The sequence below is a fragment of the Lissotriton helveticus genome, chromosome 2_1, assembly GCF_964261635.1.
Source record: "Lissotriton helveticus chromosome 2_1, aLisHel1.1, whole genome shotgun sequence".
In the NCBI taxonomy this organism is placed as follows: domain Eukaryota; kingdom Metazoa; phylum Chordata; class Amphibia; order Caudata; family Salamandridae; genus Lissotriton; species Lissotriton helveticus.
Window position 1 is genome coordinate 300588831 of NC_136059.1, and position 26323 is coordinate 300615153.

At 43.3% G+C, this 26323-nt stretch overlaps 1 protein-coding gene across 3 annotated transcripts in view; it reads right to left on the minus strand.

Annotated features, from left to right (window-relative positions):
- Positions 1 to 26323, minus strand: part of LOC144819324 (uncharacterized) — a 1068202-nt gene that overhangs the window by 636529 nt on the left and 405350 nt on the right. For all 3 annotated transcript variants that reach the window (XM_078677268.1, XM_078677269.1, XM_078677267.1), the window contains exon 3: positions 23689 to 23823. In XM_078677268.1, coding sequence (XP_078533394.1) covers positions 23689 to 23823 — 135 coding nt within the window. The remainder of the gene's footprint in view (positions 1 to 23688; positions 23824 to 26323) is intronic.

The window sequence follows — 26323 nt, forward strand, 5'->3', positions numbered from 1 at the left end:
ACAGGTACCTCTTGCTCAACTCCAACTTTTCTAGTTCTTAGATTCGTGTCCATATCTCCATTGTCCTCTTCTATTTGTTCTGTTCTTAATTCTTCCAACATTTCCAACAGCTCAGGATCCTGTGCAGCAAAGATGTCCGTATCCATCATCTGAGTTTTGGACTTCATTTTTCTGGCTTCTGTGATGGAGGGTTTTAATTTGAAAAATGTGTGCAGTTTGATTTTTCTGACAAACTTATACAGATCTATTCTTGTTTGAGTGAATTCCAATCTGTTGTTGAAGCAGAAGGTGAATCCCAGTTTAAGTGTGTTTTCTTCTTTCTTTGTTCATTCTCGGGATGCCAGGTTTATTATGGAGAGGTTATCTGTGGTTTCTACCACCTTGCTCCTCTCTTCTTGCGACTTGCATTGGCAGTGCTTCTGTCCCTTCCCCTTCCAGCCCCTGCGTCTTGTTCTTCTACTTTTTCGGGTGACTTGCTTTTGCCTCCCCTCAACCAAGTTTGACGGATCAGGTTGAACTCCAAATGAAAAGGAGTTTTGCCTTTGTTCCCTTGTCCTATTGATGTTTCATCGCCGGATTATTCACCATCCGTTACCTCAGATTCGGAGGTTTCAACTCTTTACTTTAGGGCAAAGTTTGTTTTCTTGGTGAGTTCTCTGCGGGGTCCATTGAATTTTTTGGCGAACGTCAAAATTCTGCCTTGACTATAATCTCGCTTGTCTCGTTCAAATTCTTCTTGTTTCCTCTGTCGTATCTTGAATTCATATTTGGCTAGTCGTTGTTTCATTTGTGCTTTCATATCATCCAATTTGCTCTTCTCCATTCCCTTTAGTATCTCAGCCTCTAGGCTTTCAATTTCTTCCAGAGCTTTCGTCCGATCGCTCCATGCGAATTTTTACTAGCATGTCCAACATTCCTTTACATGAGGCGGCAGTATATTCTGCCCATTGTTCTAAGAGACGTGGGTCCGGGTTTTCATACGCAGGGACAGTATACATTTGTAATCCCTGTGGCACCCTATCTACGTCGATGTAACTTTGTAGGCTAGTGGCCTCCCACCACTTCCTCACTTCTCTCTCATGTAGTCTCTCCAGTTGGATAAATTTTGCCTGAGAGGCGTTATGTGCCTTGTTACGGGTAATATCTTTGGACCCCTCCGCTGCCGTGCGCTTTTTAAACATGTCTTTAGCAGCCTCGCAATGGTCTGTTTCGTCATACATACTGTGGCGATTATAATGATGTGAGGGCAGCCGCACCTCACACGCTAAGTACACCCCAGATAACGCCTTATCCCAAAGTTTTGTACAGGTTTGGGAGATTTTGATGAGATTTTAGGAAATTGCGCTTACCCGTCAGCTTATGCCGTTCTCCTCAGTTGTGACGGTACTGCGCACTATATTTCCTCTCCCAACTCGATATCGCTGTGTTCCAGTGATGGCACGGTGCTCCGGATATCAATTCCAGCTCCACTTGCACCAAACGCCAGCGCACTCAAAGGCGGGTGCTCTTCTGTGGTGGCACCCCACAGTAAATATCACCGCTCCAAAAGACTCACTTGTATCCTTTCAAGAAGTCAAAAGCACTCCAAACGGGTAGCGTAGCAGATCATTTATTTTGCCAAAAGTACTTCAAGACAGACGCGGTTCGTTTCCTTCGTCAGTGTCAGAAGTTAGTGTTGCGATAAACGCCATTTAAACCAGTTCTCCCGCCATACAAGCATGAAACTCGACGACGGTTTAAGGAACATACAGTGTAAGTCGAAAAAATGGTGGCCATCTTAACACCATAAAATTATGCTGCTTTGTATGTCAAATTACATTTCCAAATGCCACTGGTTCATCCATCTGTGTCATAATAGAAAATGACTCTCATACAGAGTGTAATAACAATTATCCATAAGCTAGATGCATAACTGAGAGCTCGTGAAATTTACGATAAACATTGTACTGCATTTCACGGCAACAGAAATACAGTTGCAATCATATTAGAAAAATTCATTTTCTATCATTCACACTCCATGTTTACGATTAGGACCACAGTCATAATTCAGAGGTTATGCAGCGTCAGTGCCGAGAATACAAGGTACTGATAGGTTGGTTTCCAACACGCGCCCATGGAGTATAGATATGGCCGTGAATCGGCAAATCAATTTCATCATGGCATAAAAATGAATTTCCTTCCTACAGTGACATTTCCCTAGTAAGTGCACATATTCACAGTGAAAGGTCCAATGATCAATTCAGATATCATAAAAAATGTGTAAAAAAAGGGTGTAAAAAATGCAATAAAGGACTCATTAAAGCATGCTGTTACAGTCATCATAGTAACTCAGAGGTTAAGCAGAAACACATTATATCATAACATGTAATCAATTCATTTCCCTAAGTGCACTGCTAATTCCTCCCCTCGGTTTAATCCCCCGGGCATTTTAGTTTGTAGATCAATGATGGTGCGTGATTCTAATCTGCGCAGTCTTGATACTCTATCTCCTTCCCTTGGATGTATTGGTAAACAGTCAGGCCCATAATATTGCAACAGATCCCTGTTGCTCTGGTGTTTCTGGGCGAAGTGTCTGGCCACTGGATAATTTATATCCTTATTCATTATTGCTCTCTGATGTTCTAAGATGCGTATTTTTACGCTATGTATAGTGCTCCCTAAGTACCTCAGTCCACAGGGACACACTAGACAGTAAACCACATACGATGTGGAGCATGTAATAAATTTATTGATGGTTTTGGGTCGATCAAGGCCAGGAATACTGTAATTCAAGACTCTCTTGCTGTTGCAACACGCTTTACATTTTCCACAAGGGAAAAATCACTTCATCTCTGTTATTCTACCACTTGGTGGTTTAATCGGGGAAAGATGACTTTTGACCAAAGTATCTCGTATGGCCCTAGCTTTCCAGAAGGTAAGAAGAGGATTTTTTGAGACACCTTTGCCTACCACCAAATCTGTTTGTAATATGCTCCAATGCCTTTTCAGTATGTTCCTAAGATTGGTAGCATCGTCAGAAAAGGTAGTTATCATTCTAAACTGATTTTTACCCACAACCGATGTTCTCATATTTTGGGTGTCCGTGTCTTTGTCCTTCAACAAATCTGCTCTCAGAATCCTCTGGACCCGTCTAAAAGCATTGTCCAGAATCGATTCCTCATAGCCTCTTGTTCTGAATCTGGCAAGACAGACCATCGCTGCTTTCTCGAAATCAGTTTCATTGGAGCAATTGCGTTTTAAACGCAGCAATTCCCCATAAGGGTGCTTCTAATGAGTTGGGGTGGATGGTTGCTCTTGGCATGTAGAATACAGTTGCCAGCCATCGGCTTTCTAAACAGTTCTGTATGTACTGCCCCTTCATGAATATATACCCTAAAATCTAGGTAGTTGACCGTTACAGTGCTGGCTTCATAGGTGAATCTTAAGTTGAGGGGGTTCTGGTTAAGTTCCTGAATAAATTAGCTGACTTGCTCAGTTGTCCCTTTCCAGATCAGGAAAAGATCGTCTATGTAGCGATGCCAGGTGACCAAAAACTCGGCCCATTTGGACCGGCCATCGGCTAGGGCCACCTGCTCCTCCCACAAGCCAACGAACAAGTTCGGGTAGCTGGGGGCAAAGCAGGTACCCATCGCCGTGCCAGAGGTTTGTCTATACATTTGTTCCTCAAATAGAAAAATATTATTTGACAAACAGAATTCGGTGAACTCTATGAGCATCGCAGTATGTTCCATGAATTTCATGGGTCTTTTCTTCAGGAAATAGCTTATTGCGTTAATACCTTGCCTGTGATCTATAGAGGTATATAAGCTGGTTACATCCATGGTTATCAGTACACAGCTGGGGTCCCATTGAATCCCCCCATCTTAATAATGAAGTCTTTGGTGTCTTTAATGTCAGAAGCCAGTCCCAAAACCATCTGGAAGAGAAAGGAATCAATTTATATGGACATTTTCTCTGTTAGGCCCCCTATAGATGAAACAATGGACCTCCCCGGGGGGTCTTTAAGATCCATGTGTATTTTCGGGAGTTGATAGAATGTAGGAATAATGGGATCGTTGTTGTGTAAAAAGGGGAATTCATTTGTGTCCAGTAATGATTTGTCACGCCATTTTTTAATGAGTTGATGGTATGCTTTGATGCTTTCTTGGTACTTCACTTTCGTCGTTTTTTCATAGTACCTTGTATGGTTCAACTGGCGTAAAGATTCCTTGCAATATTGTTCTGTGGTCATCAGTGCGATGTTACCGCCTTTATCTGAAAGCTTACAGATGATATCATCATTAGTACTGAGATTTGGCAGCAGTGTTTCTTTATCCAGATTCTTCCTGTTTTTACCTTTTCGCTTGTTGTCTGCACAACAAAACTTGATCAGATCTTGGACAACAGCTTCAGAGAATGAATCAATAGCATCATATGGCATCTGTGGATTAAACTGTGACATAGGTTTAAAATCTGTTACTGGTACCTCTTGCTCAACTCCTACTTTTCTAGTTCTTAGATTCGTGTCCATATCTCCATTGTCCTCTTCTATTTGTTCTGTTCTTAATTCTTCCAACATTTTCAACAGCTCTAGATCCTGTGCGGCAAAGAGGTCCCTATCCTTCATCTGAGTTTTGGACTTCATTTTTCTGGCTTCTGTGAAGGAGGGTTTTAATTTGAAAAATGTGTGCAGTTTGATTTTTCTGACGAACTTATCTTTTCTTGTTTGAGTGAATTCCAATCTGTTGTTGGGGCAGAAAGTGAGTCCCAGTTTTAGTGTGCTTTCTTCTTTGTTCGTTAATTCTCGGGATGTCAGGTTTATTATGGAGAGGTTATCTGTGGTTTCTACCACCTTGCTCCTCTCTTCTTGCGACTTGCATTGGCAGTGCTTCTGTCCCTTCCAGCCCCCGCGTCTTGTTCTTCTTCTTTTTCGGATGGCTTGCTTTTGTCTCCCCTGAACTAAGTTTGACGGATCAAACTGCTCATGAATTAGCATTAGAGGACAGCTTTGGCACCAGTTCCACACAAGACAGATGTGATAGAATCGGCATCAACATCAATGCAGCCAGCGAAACGCCTTTCAAGGCTAGGTCTACGTTCATCCCCCTGATGCCTAAAGATGCCATTGACACCTTCAATGATATGATCACGGAGGACCTGAAGGGATTACAAATCAAAACATCTAGAAAAATCAAAAGAATCAAGTACTTTGGAAAACAATATCGGACCTTGATGAAAAAGTTAAGAAGTAATTCCAACTTGATAATCAACAAAGCCGACAAAGGAGGCAACATTGTCATCTGGCCAAAAAAACAATATATGGAAGAAGCACAGCGGCATTTATCAGACATTTCCTGGTATAGGAAGGGTAATTTCAGTGAAATCCATAATTTAAAGGAGTCAGTACATAAGGAACTGAATCAGTGGAAAAGAGAAGGCCTATTAACTAAACAAGAATTGGCGTTTTTGAAGAAAGACAATCCATTAACTCCGTTATTTTATCTCATCCCAAAAATTCATAAACTTGTTTCCCCTGTACCAGGTCGACCCATTATTTCAGCCCAGGGGAGCCTTCTCGAGGCTATTTCCAAATATGTTGATTTTTTCCTTCAAAATTTTGTGGTTGAACTGCCTTCATACATTAAGGACACGGGTCATTTCCTGACAAAATTGAATAAGGTGAAATGGGATGAAGAATATATTCTTGTGGCTCTTGACATCAGCACACTATACACTAGCATAGAACACACAGATGGTCTCAATGCGATTAGATATTACCTGAACCAACGTAACCTCAGTCTCAAAAAACATAATGACATGTTGATAAGGATGATATTGCTATGTTTAACCAACAATTATTTTTTGTTTAACAACGAAATTTATCAGCAAAAGAGGGGAGTGGCCATGGGGGCATGTTTCTCCCCCACCTACGCGTGTTTACACGTGGGGTGGTGGGAGGAACATGTCCTCAAACATATCCCTGGTTACACCAATAACGTTATTCATTATTGGAGGTTCATCGATGACATCTGTTTGGTGTGGAAAGGTGATGAGAGGTCAGCCAATGAGTTTGTGAGAGCCTTGGATGACAATACTCTAAACCTTAATTTTACTTGTCAAATAAGTAAAACCAATATACAATTCTTGTATGTTGACATCTATGTTCAGGAAAATGCCCTAGCAACTAGACTACACAGAAAGAGCACTGCGGGCAATTCGATTTTGCACGCCTCCAGCGCACATCCGAGACATCTAATAAGAAGCATCCCCTATGGGGAATTCATACGGATGCGTAGGATCTGCAGCTCTGATTCCGACCTAGCTATTTGTCAGAACGAGGCCCTTCAGAGATTTTTAAAACGAGGCTACCACATTAAAGACTTACTGGTAGCCAAGGACAAGGCCAATAGCAAGAACAGGGAGGAATACTTGGTGAATACAGTTGAAGTCACTGACATTGATAAGGAAAATACATTACCTACTATAAACAATACCATCAGTTTAATAACCACCTACAACACAGAAGAAAGAAAGATAAGGGGCATTCTTAAAAAACATTGGCCTATTTTGTAGACTGACATCAATTTAGCACCATTACTCCCATCTGAACCTTCTATTATTTTCAGGAGGGCGCCCTCTATGAGGGACTCTCTAGTCAGTACCAGCCCGGAAGTCAAGAGTGGCACAATAAGGGTGTCTAACAAGAAAGGCTTTCACAAGTGCATTTCATGCAGGGCATGCAAGTTCGGGACCAACACCACTGAATTTAGATCGCCATTCAACCCTAACCCAACACCTATTAGGGAATTATACACATGTCGCACTGATTATGCGGTATATGTCTTAGAATGCTCTTGTGGGTTGAAGTATGTGGGCAGCACTAAGCTGCATATGTTTAACAGAATATTACAACATCTAAGAGCCATTGTTAATTCGGACCCGACGTACCCAGTTGCCCGCCACTTCGAACTAGTACATGCCAAGAATTTGAACCATCTAAAATATTTTGTAATCGATTCCATACCAAAGAACATACGAGGTGGGGATCGAGAAAAACTTTTAAGGCAGCTCGAAAGCAAATACATTGTACTCCTCGACACTAGGATACCAAATGGGTTAAACAGGGGGGAAGACTTACAGGTTTTCCTCTGAGGGATCACTGGCAACCCACATAAGTATCCACAGCAGATCAGTACCACGTTTGAGGTTCATCATTGGGGAATAATTACTCGTTGAGTGATTTAATAGGTCTTAATCTGTAAATACAACAAAGTAAGTCTTGACCCATTTATTGAAACATCTTGTAATGATAGTCTCTTGAATTTAGTTAGCTTTCCCTAAACTTTGTAACATAAAGGTACCCCTTGATTTATTGGTTCAGTTCTCTCAGGCATCTTGATTTTGATTTTGATTTTGATTTTGAGTTTATTGTGATTTTTATTTACCGGGTTGTGGTAAGAGTTAACATGAACTCAGTGCACCACATTACTACAAAAGTCACTATGGCTTTAGTTGGTTTGAAGCGACAGCAGTTTTGCTTTGTGTTAATAACTGTGTATATACATGGAAGATGAAGAAAGAGGAAAAAAATGTTTGCGCCTGTACAGTTGTTTATATTCATTACATGTGATTGATCACATTGTATAATGCATTATCATTTTGTACATATAGCGCTGAATTTATGCACCTTTTTTTTAATTTTGAGCACTTTAGCACTTTTTAGTTGATATCACATGTGCATGAGGGTTTGTATTGTATTTAAAAACATAGGAAGATACATTTATTTATGTTATTTTCCCTCTAGGGTGCACATGGTTGGATATTAAACAACATGTGTAGTCACTCGAGATGGGTTGATCTACAGTATGAGGAGTGTGGCAGGCACTTGCATTTTTATTTTTGCAATGTGTATATTTGGTTGACAGAAATTGATTAATGTCATCATTATCAATTTGCATTTCTGGGATAGTGAGTTTTGGTTTAGTAAACTAATCCCAGGAAGTTTCGTGCTTATCACTGTATATATATCGTGAATGTTTGTATCAGTATTTCCTCTATGTCTATTACCCTCATGTTTGATGATGTCTACAATGAACACAGTATTTAAACACCCCCATTGGTGATTTGAGGCCATGTGATCAAGGCTGTTGTTATACAGCCGAAACGCGTCATGCTGATGGAGAGGAGAGAATAAAAGCACTTTATTACACTGAATTTTGGTGTTGAGAGATCTGTACCTGGAGGAGGAGAACGCGTGGTGAGCCAATCTCACAGGACTTTGTTTGTATATATATATATATATATATATATATATATATATATATATATATATATATGATTTCCAAAGTTCTGCCGCGATAAGCAACACACGCACTCAGAGAAGTACAGCTAGTGAGCGTTTATTTCCCAAGTAACGCTACGCGTTTCAGCACAAAAGTGCCTTGATCACACGTTATATATATATATGTGCAATAGAGGTTCTTATGGCATTGTTCAGCCCATAGTTTGAGGGAGCCTGACGAAATTCAACTACCGCTACTTCCAACCCCACACAGCGGCGGCGAAGAAGGAGACTCGGACCCCCCTGGGCTTCTGGCAGATGTTTTATTACTTGCAACAACTTGCATTTGGGATGATGCATCCCAAATGCAAAAATACCGGTCGCAAAGGGGCAGGTTCTGAGAATCTGCCCCTCTGTGAGCGGATTTTACCTTGATGAATCTATGCCCTTGTCAGTAAAAACACAAATTTAATATACACATTTATAGAATCTATGTGCATGAGTACTAAATCCGAATATATAAATACATAGATTGTTTAGGTAAATAGATATTGCTGGATAAATCCACACAACATGTAAATTTCCTCAGTTTCGAGTCTCTGTTATCATTGATAAAAAATCTTATTCCTGGATAAATCCGGTATATAACATTGGAGTAAAGTGCATAAGTGATAAGCAGCAGAAAATTGAAAAGTAGTTCAATGTGCAAACCAGTGCCTAATGTGCAAAAAAAAAGCAAATTTAAAGTGCGATACAGAATATACACATAGACCAATTTTAGTATAATTACAATGCAAGCATTTAAAAATATTGATAACAGTAAAATTCCACTGAAGGAAAACACTATTAAGACATATTTTATAAAAATTGCTTGCTTTAAAACTTCATTATACATAAAAACAGATCTAAGTTGGGAAAATGTCATTCTTTGTGGCGGCAGATTTTACTTAACCACCTATATAATCATATCACTATCAATTTGTTGTGCTGGTCTAGAGTTGCCTGGGAGAATCCTAAAAAACGTCATTTATGCTAATAACCCACGGAGTATGATGACATTAGAATACAGAAAAACACCAAGGCACAAAAATAAACAGACCTTTACAAGAAATTGTGCATGTCTTCCGTGTTGTTTAACCCATTAGGCCACTTGCTATCGAACTCTAAGATGATCTTGGTTTCTAATTGTCGGAGTTGGCGTTCCCTGTTACCACCCCTTCGGGATTTAGGGATAGCATTGATCACATAATAGGAGAGACAATTAATATCATTCGCATGAGTTTGTTTGAAATGCAGTGCCACTGGGTACGCGGGGTCACTGTGGAGAATAGCCCTTATATGCTGCAAAATTCTGACATGCACCTGCAGCTTCGTACTACCAATATAGTTAAGGCTGCAGGTGCATGTCAGAACATATACAGCATATTCAGTTTTACAATTATATTTGCCCTGGATTGGAATAGACGACTCACTGAATGGAGTGGAATAATGTGTCATATCACAGCTAAATTTACATGCTCTGCATTTTGCACATTTTCTAAACCCTTTCGTTGGTTGCAACCAGGTAGCAGCTTTTCGGCTCTCAGGGGAGTTTTTATCAAGAATAGTACCCATTGATTTCCCTTTTCTAAACGTGATCGTTGAGGTCTCTGCTAACCTGTTGCGGAACACACTGTCAGGCAGCACTATCGGCCAATGTTTGTTAATATTGGCTCTGATGTTACGTTCTTTATTACAAAAGGTTGTAATAAGTCTAGGGTTATCGATGTTTTTTGACCGAGCAGTAAGTTCTAATTCTCTCTCATTATTACCATTTTTAAAGAGACTGTGTCTGGGTTGGGTGCTAGCTTTTGTAATTGCATCACTGATTATTTTATCTGTACACCCCTTGGCTTTTAACTTTTCCAACATCTCGATCTGGCACCTATTGAAATCTGCCTCATTGCTACATATACACTGAAGTCTGAGGATTTCTCCATATGGTATACTCGCAATCAGGTGTATGGGGTGTTAACTGTTTGCATGCAACGTAATGTTGCCAGATGTAGGTTTTCTATATAGAGTGCTATCGAGACTTTCTTCATTAATGTGAAGCCTCACATCTAGAAACTCAATCTGTGTCTTATGAATGTGGGATGTAAATATTAGATTCATGGAGTTTTTGTTAATGTCCTCAATACATTGATGGGCTTCCATCTCATTACCTCTCCCCAACATAAAGACATCGTCTATGTATCTCAGATATGTCACCACATATGACTCAAATGGTGTTTGGTGTGTTTTTTTGAGGACCTGTTCCTCCCACCAGCCAACATGCAAGCATGCGTAGCCGGGGGAGAAACAGGCCCCCATCGCCACACCCCTCAGTTGTTTAAAGATATCTTTATTAAAAAGAAAAAAGTTATTATTAAGGCACCATGTAATGAGATCTAGAATAACCTTGATGTGTTCATAGAATTCACTGTACCTGGTATCCAAGCGTAATTAGATATAGATCATCTGTCCATATCAAGGGGGTCATTACGATGTCAGGCGGGTTTCCTCCGCCAGGCTGGCGGTGGAAATCCGCCCGACATCCACTGCCCAATTCCCCCCCGCCATATTTGGGGGGGGGACCGCGGCGGTGTCAAACACCGCCCGCCTGTTTTCCGCCCCGGTCGCCTTGCGGCCGGGGCGGAAAATGAGTAACATGGTGGCCACACCGCCGGCCATATTACTATGGGCATTTACAAATGCTTTTCCGTGGGGCATGCGGAGACTCCCTGCGGGGGCCGCTTGCGGGCCCCCTGGGAGTCCGGGGCTTGGGGGGTGCCCCCCCCGCATTTCAAAGTGCGGTGCCTGTCATGTTGTGCTTTGAAATGCACAACGTGCATTATTACCATTGCGGCGGGCGGAGATTTCAGCTCCGCCCGCCGCAATGGTAAATATACAGGATGAGCCCGCCTGTGTGGCGGGCGCATCCTAATGCCAAAATCAGGACCCCCGCCCTGTAGGCGGGCGGTCCACATTACCGAAAGGGCTGCCATCCTAATAAACCCCCAAGTGTTATATTTTCTTAAGGCAATCACCAGCATCTCTGACATAACTAGGCAGGTACTTTACTAAGTGCTGTAAGAAGTAGTCAATATATTGACCAACCTTCTTGCTTGCACTATTGATGTCCGATGTAATTGGCCTACCGGGGACAGGTATGACATTTTAAGTATTTTAGGAATTAAGTATAACACAGGTAATACTAGGAATTCATTATACATAAACTTGTACTCTTCATTAGATAAGAGGGCCTCCCTTCTCCATTGTGCCAACTGTTTTTGTAGTGTTACTTTGGCTTTGTCATATTCTTTTGTGCTGGATTTTATATAATAAATATAAAAAATAAGAAACATATATATGTATATATATATTTATATATATATCGATATATATATATAGAGCTACATATATGTTTTCCCATATATTTTTATAGGTTTTCTGGGGTCCCTGCGCATGGGCGGCAATATTCATGTGCTTATGACTATTGATGAGGATCCCCTGGAAGAGAATTATGGGAATTACAGTGAGCAGTGGCAGGCCTGTGATCAGTCAGTTCTTTCCCATTGATTAGAGGAGGAACAGTGGTAGGCCCATCTCGTTCTGCCTACCTATGAGAAGCTTTGGAGTTCCTCTGTGATCTTGAGTGCAATGGGAGTGAGAGTCAGAGACACCATTAAAAAGTTATGTAACTATCACCTAAATATAGTGCATATGCTTTAAATGAAAAGTAATGCATTTTAAATTATTCTGTGGGAAATACATTGTTTGGTAGGAAAGTTTAATTGGTTAATACAATCTCTTCAGATGTGTATGTCTGACTGGAAAGTCACTGATTTGAATCCTGTTTGGTGCACTGAGAGATAAAGGCATAATTACAGTGCCATGAAGTTACTGTCTTTGACACAAAACACGGTGAGTATGTAAGTCAATAATAAAAAAAAAGTTACACAGTATAAGAAAGTCAGATGCAGTTTAAAACAAGCATTGGGAAAGTCAATAGGTCGTGACTTTGGGATCTATTGGAACTGACAGTGCCTTTGGGCAATACTCTATAGAATTGGCCTTTTTTACTGATGCTGTGCAGCACCGTCGAAATAAATAAAAAGGTGTGAAGACGCAATCTCTGTTGGTCACTGTGTCATTCCACTGGCACTCGCATGTGGTGATAAATATGCTCACCAGGGCAATGCCACAGGTGCAATTTGCTTGGCTTTTTTTTATATACCAATCGAAGATGGAGGACACAACTTTGATATGTAAACCAAAAAAGTAAGATTTTATTTAACACTAGCATGAAAGTGTAAATGTAAAAAAAAAGAAAAAATGTGAAGGTTAGCAGTAATAGAGGGGCAGATCAGGGAGTGGGTGATGGTGATGAGGGGGAATCAAAGGATGAACAGGGGAAGAAGCACATCTGTAGTGAAGAACACATAGCATGAGAGACAGAATAATACAGAGTGCAGGAAGACAGAGAAGAACCCAAAGGTTAGAGCATTATGGAGAGCAAAGGATAACCTCACAAGGGTGAGAACAACACAGAATGCATGCAAGGGGGCAGGGAGAAGTATACAAGAGGGAAATATGGACTGGATGGGTGGGCATTTGGGGGAAGCACACAGGCGAGAAAAGAAGAAAACACATTCATTAAGCATTGGAGTGCTTAAGTAAAAAGAATAAAAAGTTCCCTAAAAGTGAGCAGTGGAAGGATAGAATCCAACCAATGAGGGAGATGGTAAAGAGGCTATGCATCTGGGAGAGGGTGGGGGGGGGGGGGGTTGGAGGAACAACCAAAAGATTGGCAATATAGGGCAAGTAATACCATTAAATAATATGCAACAAATGGTAAGCAATGGGCAGGTTGTAAGCCCCTGTAAGGTATTACACTGTCTACTAGGTTCGACCTAAAAGTCTATTGCACACAATATAAGAAAGTTTTTCCAGCAGCTTTTCGATTTTCTGATGAACTAATTACACAAATGTACATTCCTTTCAGATAACAATCATTCTGGAGAGGCGGCTTGTTTCTTATTTAGCTGACTATGCTTCCTCTCACTTCACAGTTCAGGAGGCCCTCTCTTTCTCTGTCAGCCCGAAGCAACTCAAGATCATTATTAACCATTCAAAAGCGGTTACTTTTTAGCAGAAATTATGGGAACTGTTTTGGGAATGTCTTTCTCAATAGATCCTGTCCACTTCGACTTCTGTGCAGGACCCTCAAAAAGGTTCTGCATAGTTATCAGCAACATATGCGCTACCCCTCTCAGCTGCCCTAGCAAAGTATAAAGTTGGGATTGAAAGCTCTGACATGCAAGTTACAAACTGAGGGGCACATTATCAAGGGGGTTTATCTCCGCTTTTTTGGCTTTAAAAGTCAAGAAAGCGGAGATAAAATTATCTCCCTATTACCTAGCTGTCGCTAACACCAGTTAGCGACAGCTAGTAGGAGATAGCGACCATCTTGGGCCCCACTTTGCATGTCAGTGATATTTATCACTAATGACATGCAAAGTGGGCGTGCCAAGATGTTAGCGACTGGAAACAGTCGCTAACATCGCTATCTCCTATTACCAACTTTTGGAGATATTCGCGCTAAGCGCGAATATCTCCAAAAGCTAACACCTGCCCCTGAGCAGTTCTTAGCCATGTTATCCAATGGGAGGTGGATAACATGGCGAAGAGCATTAGCTCGATAATGCATGAATATCGCTGACTTTTCAGCGATATTCATGCATTGCGGCCGTTTTTTATCGCATTTGCGATAAACCTTGGTAATACCAAGGTTTATCTGCGGTAAAAATCGCCGCAGCTTAGCGGTAAAATATTCTCTCTAACCAAGCAATAGCGATAATTATCGCTATTGCTTGGTAATATGCCCCAGAATCTTCACATAATCTAGCTATTCACTCCCTTTTCAACCTCTTCCTCTATTACCTTCCCTTTTCTCTATCCATTCCCTCCTCTCTTTTTGTATGACCTTCACTCTCTCTCTTTCCTGTTTTACATACTCTTTCTGTGCCTTTTCTGTTTGTCTCTGTCCTAGGATGCTCTACACCACCCACTCCAAGGTGCTAAGAGTAGCAGGCACAGCCAGTGATAATGTGTTGGGTTCTGCTTATGATATATAACCAGAACTCCTATGTGGAGGAGTTCTGGAATGTGGAGGATGACAGTTAGAGGTTACAGAGAGAGGTTGTATTTCTGATCTCTCCGTGCTGTTGGCAATAAAACAAGAAGTTAATTACTTACCTGCCTCAGCAACTTCTTTTCATGATGCAAAGGTTCCCTCTTTTTTATCAGACTCTGATCTCTCACTGTCTGTCATCTGCTCACATCTGATTTTGGAAATACTCACATATTTGCAGGAAAAAAGAGACGCTCTTAGTAAGTACAGCATTTCACCCTTCTACCCGAGCAGGATTGGAGTAATAATGTGAGTGTCTGTGTGCGGCAGAGAGTCAAGGGTTCTGTCTCCCAGCACACACACAAGTATGCACTCCCTCACCATAAACACTCTCTCATGCAGTGGTGGTGAGAGGAAATCTGGGTTTGAAAGCCGAAAATGTTGCATTGTGTGCTGAGCACTCCCACAGCCAACGCTGCCTTTCAGAATGTGTGCACTTACAGCAAAAGCATTTTCAGACATCAAAATGTACACAATGTTAGAGCACTCTGGTATGCAACACTCTTGCCACACCATCGCTCTCCAACACCTGCGCTTTCTCACAATCAATATGCTCACCACTGCAATATCTGATGCCTAATACTTTCACAATGCCATTGCTCTTGCACCGACCACTCTCACAACACCTTAACTCTCCTGCACCCACCTTTACTCTCTCCTGGAAAGAAAGAACTTGTTAAGTCTGCCAACTCTGATAGAAAGTACAATCTCAGAAAGAAAAATTAGAACGAGTAACTATAGGCCTCTGACGTAAGCGTTGGAGAGGAGTTGAAAGCAAGCTTAGAATATTGAGTTCTGACTTACATGCAGCAGAATAAAAACGTATAAAATTACTCTCAGTTTGGGGCGTGGTTATTGGCAAGTACCTTGGCTGACACTAAGGTGAGTGCTTGCAATGTTCAACACTACGTCCATCATCCCCTTTGGTTTTGCTTTGTTCACCTTAAGTTGGCAGGATATACCCAGACGTGGGTCCCTTGCTCACTTTGCCACTGGAATCAAGATAGCCTGGCTGATGAGGGTTATGAACCCGAAACCGGTACCAGGATGCTTGTTTCCGGGCCAGGGAAGACATGGCTTGGCAGTTCGGGTTGGACTGTTTCCATGAGGCACGGGGTCAGACTGATTTGCATATGACCATGTCTGAACTGGGGTGGCGGAGTGAGCTAAAGAATGATGTTGGATTAAACCCAGATCATTTGACTGGGGGTGAATGCTTGCAATGTTAAACACTCTAGGGTATACGAAGCCCATACACTGAACACGCTCTTTCAGAGAGTTTTCCCTGGTCAAGCAAATTGCTCCTGCATGTCACATGTGCCGCATTGGAAGTACAGAATAGACACTGGCACCAGTGTAGTCTCAGCGCAATGCCAGCCTGTATAAAATGCATAATGATAAAGAAAGCGACATTGAAAGTCTACGTGTCAGTGGCCAGGAACTGAATGAAATGGCCGCAAGTAAAAGGTACTGCGCTATTACACAAATTAAAGCCATTTGGAGTAAGAATGCTTAAGGTGAATACAACCAGGTTATGAAAGGAGCACACAGTAATATTTCTGTGCAATCACATTGAAATTCATGTGGCATGAAGCAGAGATTAACCAGGTGTTTATGATCAAACATTAAAGCACAAAGCCGACTTGTAATGTATAAAGATTTATCTACTTACCAAAACCATTAACGAATCATCCTGCTACAACCTGCCACAGAACAGCCCCAGAATGAGGACTGGGGGTTGTGTCTGACAACCACCAAAATTGCAGCATAGGGGCATAGAACAGATTCCTGGACCGCCATCAGGTAAAGAACACTGATGTGGAGCCAGGGTGAGATCCAAGCTTCAAAAGTTATTAAGGCTGACCCCGAAGCCAGCAAGTCACAAGGTACTAAAGAAGAGCCTGAGAGACCACTACTGTCTATCAATGTATATGCAGCTACTACATCTTAAAACCGTCATCTGTATTTGACACTGCCAAAAACACAATATTGCCAATAGATGGACTGCATGGATAGAGACTATTGAAGATTTCATAGATGCAATAGATGAAAAAGATCATAAAGTATCTGGGAAACATGAATGGTGAAGGAATGAAAAAAGCCATGAAAAAGATACAACACAAAAGTGTAGTGACATACGATCAAATCAAAGCAGCCTTAAATGTCAAATTTAATTCAGCGCCAAAAGTGGATTATGAAAGATACATATTTAGTCAGAACACGAGAGACCAGGTGCAACTAACAATGAATTCGTTGAGAGATTGGATGTTCTGGTGAAACACTGTAAATTCAATGAATTTAATGATGAGGAAGCTACTCGCCTCAGATTAATCAATGTCTGTCTGTCAGACTCCTTCTGACGAAGAATGCTGAAATAAACTCTGAGCTTACAAGTCCCCAAGCTTGCCCACACTGAGGAGCATGCTGATTGTCAATTGACTGGCATGGAGGCCAGAGGCACCCAAGGTGCTTCACTCATGAGCATGTAAAGTATGCCAAGATACAAGGCCAAGGGACACAAGGCAATGTCTCCTCAAAAAAAGAAAACATGTTACCAATGTGGACAGTCATTTCCACACGAGGGTAAATGTCATGCCAATGGACAGATACGCATCAACTTTGGTAAAGCTAACTATTAAGTAATGACTTTCATTGGTAAGGGACAAGTGCGTGTGCTACAGCGTGAAGGCAAAATGACCGACCAAAAGCAACCTCAGTGACGTTCGACGGGCTCCCACAAGTACAAGCAGTCACACCAGCTGAGGCAAATCGACACCAAACGATGCCGATCGTCATCTAAATCATCGACAAAAAGTTCCTCAGTATCAATTTCCAGTGAAATTAACAATGACAATTGTGCATTTGTTGAAAAGTACTTCAAAAAGGCATTCACATGTGGAAATGGCTGAATGTGAGGAGAAATCCAAAGTGAAGAAAAATCGACATAAAAAAGCACCACAAACATTCTCCGAAGATTACTCTAAAGATAAACAGGTGTTCAACACCATTCATAATTGAAAGAGGAGTGTCAATAAATATCAGGCCTGAGGAGAAGTATTAAGAATTATCTCCATTACCACAACTTGCGGAGTCAAAGACAAAAGTCTTAAAGAATCAAGGGTCCTTAATAGCAACGATTGAACATAAGAAAAATGTGGTACAATTGGCAGTTTATGTACTTCAAGGATCAGCTTCCAGTGCCTGTTTGCTGAGTTTCAACACTGCTGCGGATATGGGACTATCAGTGAACTACAATATGAATGCTCATCATGAAATTATAAGTCAATTTCCGTCATTATTTCATGGGTTAGGAAAACTTAAAACAATGAAAGTAAAGTTATACATATATGAGGAGTTTCATCCTGTTGCTCAAAGACAAGGACGAGTTGTGTTTCACTTGCAAGAACTATTGAAAAGGAACTTAATTTGTTGCTTAAACATGACATCATAGAACGTTCCACTGGTCTGACATCAAGGGTTGCTCCCATTGTAATAGTCCCTAAAAGAGACAGTGAAGAAGCTGTACGCAGATGCGTTGACATGCGTCAGCCCAACAAGGAATTGAGCAAGTGAGACATATCAGTCCGCAAATTGCTGATATGAAAACCCAACTGAATGTGCGAAGTTCTTCTCTTGACTTGACCTAAATAAAGGATATACCAATTGGAACTTGAAGAAACATCCCGGCACATTACAACCCTTTCTACACATATTGGTTTGATTCGCTGTAAGCGACTACATTTGAGGGTCTCAAGGCGCTGGAGGGGGGGGGGGTGCTGCTACGGATCGAAGAGCCAGGTCTTGAGTAGTCTTCTGAAGGCCAGTAGGTCTTGGGGCTGCCGTAGGTTGGTGGGGAGGGTTTTCCAGGTCTTGGCGGCGAGGTGTGAGAAGGATCTGCCTCTGGCTGTCGTTCTTCGGATGCGGGGGACAGCGGCGAGGTCGGCCGAGCGGAGCTTGCGGGTGGGGGTGTAGAAGCTGATTCGTCTGTTGAGGTACGCTGGTTCGGTGTCGTGGAGGGCTTTATGTGCGTGGATGAGGAGCTAGAAGGTTATCCTCTTGTTGACAGGGAGCCAGTGTAGGTCTCTCAGGTGGGGAGTGATGTGACTGCGGCGGGAGATGTCCAGGATCAGACGTGCCGAGGTGTTCTGGATGCGTTGCAGCCATCTCTGGAGCTTGGTCGATAATCGCTCCTGCGTAGAGGGTGTTACCATAGTCCAGCCTGCTGGTGACGAGGGCCTGGGTGACTGTTCTTCTTGTTTCAGTGGGGATCCACTTGAAGATCCTATGTAGCATTTGGAGGATGTTGAAGCAGGAGGAGGAGACGGCTATGACCTGCTTAGTCACGGTGAGGGTGGAGTCGAGTCGAGGATGACCCCTAGGCGTGGTCTGTGGGTGTCGGAGCAGTTCCCAGTGTGGTCGGTCACCGGGAGTCGTCCCAGGCCGAAGGGGTAGACCCAAGGATGAGGCCCTCCGTCTTGTCCGAGTTCAGCTTTAGTCGGCTGTTCCTCATCCAGTCGGCGACGGCCTTCATTCGTGGAGGTTAGTTTTGGCTCTGTGGGGGTCTTTGGTGAGGAAGATGATCAGCTGGGTGTCGTCGGCGTAGGAGATGATGTTGAGGTCATGTTGACGGGCGACGTGGGTGAGGGGTGCCATGTAAACACTGAACAGCGTCGGGCTGAGGGACGAGCCCTGGGGTACGCTGCAGATGATCTCGGTGGCCTTGGAGTGGAAGGGGGGAGGCAAACGCTCTGAGTTCTGCCGGAGAGGAAGGATGTGGTCCAGTCCAGGCCTTCCCTCGGATTCCGGCATTGTGTAGGCGTGTGCTTAGGGTGTGGTGGCAGACCGCGTCGAAGGCGGCTAACAGGTCCAGGAGGTTGAGGGCTGCTGTTTCTCCGTTGTCTAGCAGGGTCCTGATGTCATCTGTGGCGGCGATGAGGGCGGTTTTGGTGCTGTGGTTGCTGCGGAAACTGGACTGGGATGGATCCAGGATGTTGTTGTATTCGAGGTAGGGCGTCAGCTGTTTGTTGACGATTTTCTCGGTGACCTTAGCCGGAAATGGGAGCAGGGAGATGGGCCGGAAGTTCTTGAGGTCCTTGGGGTCCGCCTCTGGTTTCTTGAGTAAAGCATATGGGGTGCGATGGATGCACTGGCTTTGTTGAAGATGTGGTGGGGGCATGGGTCTAGCGGTGAGCCAGAGTAGATGATCTTCATGATCTCTCTGGTGTCCTTGTCGTTGACGCTTGTCCAGGAGAGTAGATGGTTGCTACGTGTGGTGGTGGTTGGGGCGGTAGTTGTCGTTGCGGTCATGACGTTGAAGCTGTCATGGGTGTCAGTGATCTTGCGGTGGAAGAAGGTAGCCAGTGAGTCACATAGGTCTTGCGAAGGCAGGATGTTGTTGGCGTTGGAGCAGGGGTTGGAGAGAGTTACTTCACAATGTTGAAGAGCTCCTTAGTATTGTGTGCATTGTTGTCAAAGCGGTCCTTGAATGAGGCCCTCTTGGCGGCTCTGATGAGTTGGTGATGGCTGCGGGTGGCGTTCTTGTGGGCTGTGTAGCTGTCCAGTGATCGTTCGCGGAGCCAGTTCTTCTCCAGTTTTCGGCATATTCTTTTGGACGTCTGGAGGTCTTCGGTGAACCAGGTGGCTTTCTTGCTGGTGTGGCTGTTGGAGGGTGTTTTTAGCGGAGCGAGGGTGCTGGCACAGTCGTCGATCCATTGTCTGAGGTTGCGGGCGGCGGTGTCGGGGTTGGTTGAGTCGGCGGGTGGGTTCTGGGCGAGGGTGGTGGTAAGCTGGTTCTCGGTGACTTTGCTCCAGCATCATCGGGGCAGCAGTTGGGTGCAGTGGTTCGTGGTGGGCTTCCTGAAGGTGAAGTGGATGCAGTGGTGGTCGGTCCAGTGGGGTTTGGTGGTGCGGTTGAAGGAGACTTGGGGACTTGCGGTGAAGATGGGGTTGAGCGTGTGGCCGGCGGTGTGGGTGGGTGTTGTCACGAGCTGTCCGAGTGCAAGGTTGGCGAGGTTGTCGAGGAGGGCGGTGGAGTTGCTGTCATTGTTGTTCTCGAGATGAAAGTTCAGGTCTCCTAGGAGGATGTAGTCTGTGGAGGTGAGGGTGTGCGTGCTGACGAAGTCGGCGATGGAGTCGCTGAACTGTGGTCGGGGTCCGGGGGGTCTGTAGATGAGGGTTCCTCTGAGGGTGGTGTTGGGATCGGTATGGATCTGGAAGTGCATGTGTTCGGTGGTGCTGAGAGTGTCGTCAGTTTTGGTCGATACTCTGAGAGTGTTCCTGTGGACGATAGTGATTCCTCCTCCTGTTCTGTTGGTACGGTCCCTGCGCATGATCTTGTATCCTTCCGGGATGGCAATGGTGATGTTGGGTGTTGAGGCAGGGTTCAGCCAGGTCTCTGTCAGGAAGGCGAAGTCAGGGAAGGTAGAGTCGAGGAGGTCCCAGAGTTTGACAACGTGTTTGCGGGCGGAGCGGGTGTTGAGGAGGATGCATCACAGGTACTTGGGTTCCTTGGTGGGTGGCTAGGATGGCTGGATGCTGATGAAGTTGCAGTTCCGGCAGGTGAAGGGTCCTTGGGTGCACTTTGGGGTTGCCCGGTAGCAGTTGTGTTCTCGGCCGGGGTTGAGTGCATGGAGGGTGCTGGCGTCGTAGTGCAGTCATGTGTCATGGTGTCTCCGGTGTCCTGGGGTCCAGGCGCTGGGCGCGGTCCAGGCGTGGAAGGGCACAGATGGGCTTGCCTTAGGAGTGGCCGATGCGCGGACTCCATATGAGGGGATGTGGGAGGGAGGAGCAGCAGGGAGTCGGGAGCGGGGTGGTGAATGGGAATACAGGGGGCGGGGCTGAAGGAGATGCAGCAGCGGGACACACGGAGGGGTGAGCGGGCGAGCAGGGGTCACAGAAGGCACAAGGGGGACACAAGACAGGGGGCAAGGCAGCAAAAATACAAACAAACTGTAAAACAGCAGAGATTACACAGTAGTAAGCAGGCACAAACTGAAAAAGAGGCACACTCTAGTTACAAGCGGCAGCAGCGGCGAGGCACAGGGCACACAGGGGGGCTGTGCAGTGGTGAGGGGAGCAACCTGCCTGGTGACAAATCCCCTGATGCATTTGACGGATCATACAGCCTGTAGTAAATGCATTTAACTATAGTGATGAGATATTGGTTTTTGGAGCTACACAGAAAGTACATGACAAAGCTCTCATGCAAGTATGTCGTCTGCTGAAGCAGGCTTAACTCTGAATGCTGACAAATGTGAATTCCACAAGAAAAGCTTGAAATTCTTTTGCCATGTCTTATCAGATGGGGGTATGAAACCTGATACAGCTAAAGTACAAGCGTTGTCGGCTGCAAATCCCCCATAAGACATTTCCATGTTACGATCATTTTCTGAGTATGACCAGTTACTGCTCTAGATACTAAGAGACTTTTCTGCGGTTAGTGTACCATTACGAGAACTAACAAAAAAGAATGTCTTCTTTTCATTGGTCACAAGAGTGTGTGAAGTATTGTTTTGGTGTGGCATACTGTGATTTACCCTTTTGGTACTGTTGTGGATTTTAATTTAGTGGTGCTAGCATTTTAAAGAGCGTATATTTTGTTGCGCTTCTTATACTGTTCTTGTGAAGTGTGTTATCATATTGATGAAATATGCATATACGATGGCATATTATACGCGGTTATTCCTTCATACTGGTGGACCTGAATTTCACCCAGATCATATCAATGAATTTCTATTTGCATCTAACCTTCACAAGACCTCATCAAAGGATAATCTTACCTTGTACAAAGCCTGTGTGGGTTCCAAGAAAACAAGGACTGCCAGCATTTGCTTTTTGTTGGCATTGTCACCAAGTTTGGCCACCTGCCCTAAATTAACTAAGGGCAGTCTATCCCTCGGGGAGCCTAACTATTTACCATTTAGCTATTCTGGTATAAGATTATCAAGGCAAAATGACACATTTTTTGTTCTATTTTTGCGTCAATGTTCAGTGATACAATTCACCTGTAAAACAGATATGATTGCCTGTGTTTCCCAGATTGTGTCAACTTATCTACAAAGCAAAGGAGTGCTCAATAAAGGTAAATGCAGCAAAGACAAAGGGGGATTACCAGAAATTGCTTGAAAAGAGGGATCTGTAGCTCTTTCCTGATGTATATAAGCAAGACAGTTTCCCAAACTGTTTAGATGTCAGATCCTTAACGCATAGCAAGAGAAGGCCTGTCTTCTTCCTGTATTATTTTGCACTCAAGCATAAATAGTGTGCTACTGCATGTGTATCATAACTCACTAAAACAACTAAAAACATGGCTCTTCCCATAACTCCTCTCTATTACTTCCCCCTCTGAAAGCTTCAGGTTGATCGTCAGCGCTGGGACGCCCCAGGGTAGCTATGCGCTTTACAAATCTGCATTCAAATTCAAATTCAAATTCAAAATTCACTAGAGCTCTTGATCCTGTTTGCCAGTCATAGCGAAAAATGTATCTTTATCTGTTTAATAGGTTATGGGTTGATAATTGTGCTTAAAGGAGCAGTTGCCTTTTTTGGCATGTTTTCCATGTATTATAACAGTGGAGTTCTGGATCTTGCATTAGTGCAGCAATATACACCCTTTTATAAGTACCAGAGAGGATTCCATGTTGAACAATTCCAGCCCCCAAGGGTGTTCTGTAATCTTGTTTCGTTCTTGTGAACACAGACATGAAGAATGCCAATCCCTGCCCCTGGTAGGTTCAGCAACCTTAACCACAACAAGTCAGAGAACCTTCCCCCCACATAAAACAAGAAAACCCATTGGCATCCGTATGACCACATAAGCCTTTGCATCTCTCAGCAGCAATCCCAGTTTGGGGTCTGCTGGAGCAATATAGAGGAGAGGACATGTGGTTCCGTAGAAGTCTTGGGCAGAACTCTCAGGGTGTAACCATGCTGCAGTGAGAATTGCAATTGGAGTCCTCCAAGCCCTCAAAATTGGCAGTCATCTTGGCCATGGCATTGCATAAAAGCCCCAACTCTGGTTGTTGCCTCGGGGCGCATCAAAATAGATGCCCCTCCAATTTGATTGAAACTTGGACCTTTATTTCAGGCGATGCAAAACCTACATGTTTCTTGTGCTCTATAACAATGAAAACAGACTAAAATAGAAATGGATAAAAAAAAATGCCATCTAGAAAAAGTTGGTCTGATATTTTAACACTTTTTTAATATCACTTACATTATCCCACACTGGGAGATGAAGAATGCCATACAAAGCAGCTAGGCCGTAAAGTGCTGCAACAAGTGCTATGGTGGTTCTCAAGGTTTCTTTCTCCTCAGCATCTAATTGTATGACAGCACCTCTAACGTCAATCTGGAAAATCAAAGTATACTCCAATGTTAGAAACATTTCTACTGATTCATTTGCTTTAGTCTTTTTACACAAATGTTGAATCTTTTTTCAGTTAAAAAAATACATACACTATCTATGAGACAGTTACTTGTCTTCATTTCTGGGCTCTTGAATTAAAGACTAATTTCAGAAACAACTTTAAAAAAAGGGTTGGTTCATGGTATTTCATATGCTCTTATTCATACAGCTGTACCTTATCAAAACTCCTTTTAGTAAGACTGCTCTTGGATAGTGCAACATTACAGTTGGAAAAGCCCCTTGTGGGTGCATGCCCTTTTAAATGCAATTCAGGCCTTCTATCATGCATCAGTACTGGGTAGTTTCCAATTCCCTGAGTTGGTTGTAGGTTTTTTGATACCACAGGAAGGGAAAGCCTTCGAACCGCACACACTGTGACATACCCAGTAGTGGCACCGCAGTAAGTGATACCACAACCATTAGAACGCTACGACATTGTGGGAAGTTCAATTAAATAAGTGATATTTAATGAAGTGTAATTATGTGATTTTTGTGGGTGAGACACACACAAGAGCCACAATTGAAACTAATGAGGCCACAACTGACGGAAGACTGAGTGTGCCCTTGTGTATAATATTATCATTGGCAAAACATTTAACACATTTAATGATTGTGCTCCAAGAATTAACATATTAGAAGCCCTCAAATTTCCCTTACAATACCTAGATTGAAGGGATGTCATGGTCACAATCTAAACCATAAAAAACACTGAAAGTCCCTAGAAATGTGTAGTTAAGAAAGCACAGCTAGGCGGCGCACGGCGATACAAGATGGCCGCTCCCTGAGACGCTCTCTGACACCGATCTCCGGTCGGTTCTGAATGGGCTCCTTTTACGTATGCTGTCCCACTTTTGAAGCATGTCTCCCTGTATTGGAAGTAGCAGGGCTCATTGAGGCAAGTTTGTTGACCTGTTGAGGGTCTTTTTCAGTGCTTTTTTCCCTGTGCTTGCCTCACCTCAGTGGCCCTGTTTTCAGTGGTGGCCATTTTGTGAGTTTGCTGTTGGCTAATTTCTCTTCCACAGCAATGATTCAATGCAACTATTTTCGGGTTCTATAGTCTGTTGTCAGCAAAAAAAGAACCCGGCTTAATAAGTGACTCCAAAATAGATCAGCAACTGTCACACACGTGTCGGACTGTCTAATCTTCCCTTTTTTTCTACCGCTGTATATTATTTGTGGGCAATTCATCACAACGATATGTGCACTGATGGTCTCTTCTTCCAATTGCGGCCCAATTTTTGAAACCTGGCTTCCTATGTTAATGGTCACCGAGCTCACTGAGGCAAGTTTATAGACCCGTTGTTGGTCTTTTTTGATGCCTACTCCTTTGAACTTGCCTCTTCTCACGGGCTCTATTTTGTGCGGCTGCCCTTTTGTGCTTTCTGCTACGAGATTTATTTCCACAGCATATATAAATACGAATACATTTTGGTTCTATATGGCAATGTCCGCAAGCAAATGACTTTGTTTGATATCTGCTCATCATAACGGTTCAGCTAATGCCACATGCTTGTTGGATGGACCATCTCTTTCATATTTTCGACGGTCTGCTGTCATGTGCTTTAATTTCTCCTCCTTTCTATTAAGGCACTGAAGCTATTCAAAACTTTTCAGTCAAGGTCTGCATGTGGTTTATTGACATCCTTTCTAATCTGCTGTACAAATTGTGACCTTGGAGTTTTATGCCCTTAGAGATCCTACCTTTTGCTGCATTGTACACTATACCCCGCCATGGATCCTTCACACTCAAACAAGCTCAATGGAGATTCTGGGTCTACCTCTGGAGGTCGTAAAGATTCAGTTGTTACCACCAACAAGCGCGCTATAAAAGACCCATCATCTCCATCGAAATCACATCTTCCTCTGAAGTTAGAGGAGTTCGTGGATGAACTACGCTACATTAGACCCTTCATGACAGACACTACTGCTACTCTTCAGAAAAATGAAGAGAAATAGTCTGGACTTGAGTCAAGACTATCGGATGTGGAACACAAAATAAGTGATGCACAGGACGTTGTTGCCAGAGTCGATCGCCTCACTAAAGAAGTTACTCAACTTAAAAAGTCTACATAGGACTTAGAAAATCATAATAGGTGCAACAATCTACGCATTTACGGAATTCCGGAAGGTTCTGAAGGCTCGGACATGATCTCCTTTTTGAAGACTCAAGTCCTGCAGATTGTTGGTCTATGGATTTTAATATTCAAAGGGCGCACAGCTTGGGACCTCAGAAGGCATCTTCCTCAACTAAACCAAGAGGCATTATTGCCTATTTCCTCATGGCAATCCTTAATTCTACCAAGCAACACAAGCAGGTGCTCTGGTCTTACCACAAAGTCTTCTTCAGTCAAGATGTCTCTAAGTCAACCGCCATCCGGCTTAAGGAATTTCTTGACCTCACACCATCTGTGAGATCCACGAATGCCCGTTATGGTCTTATACA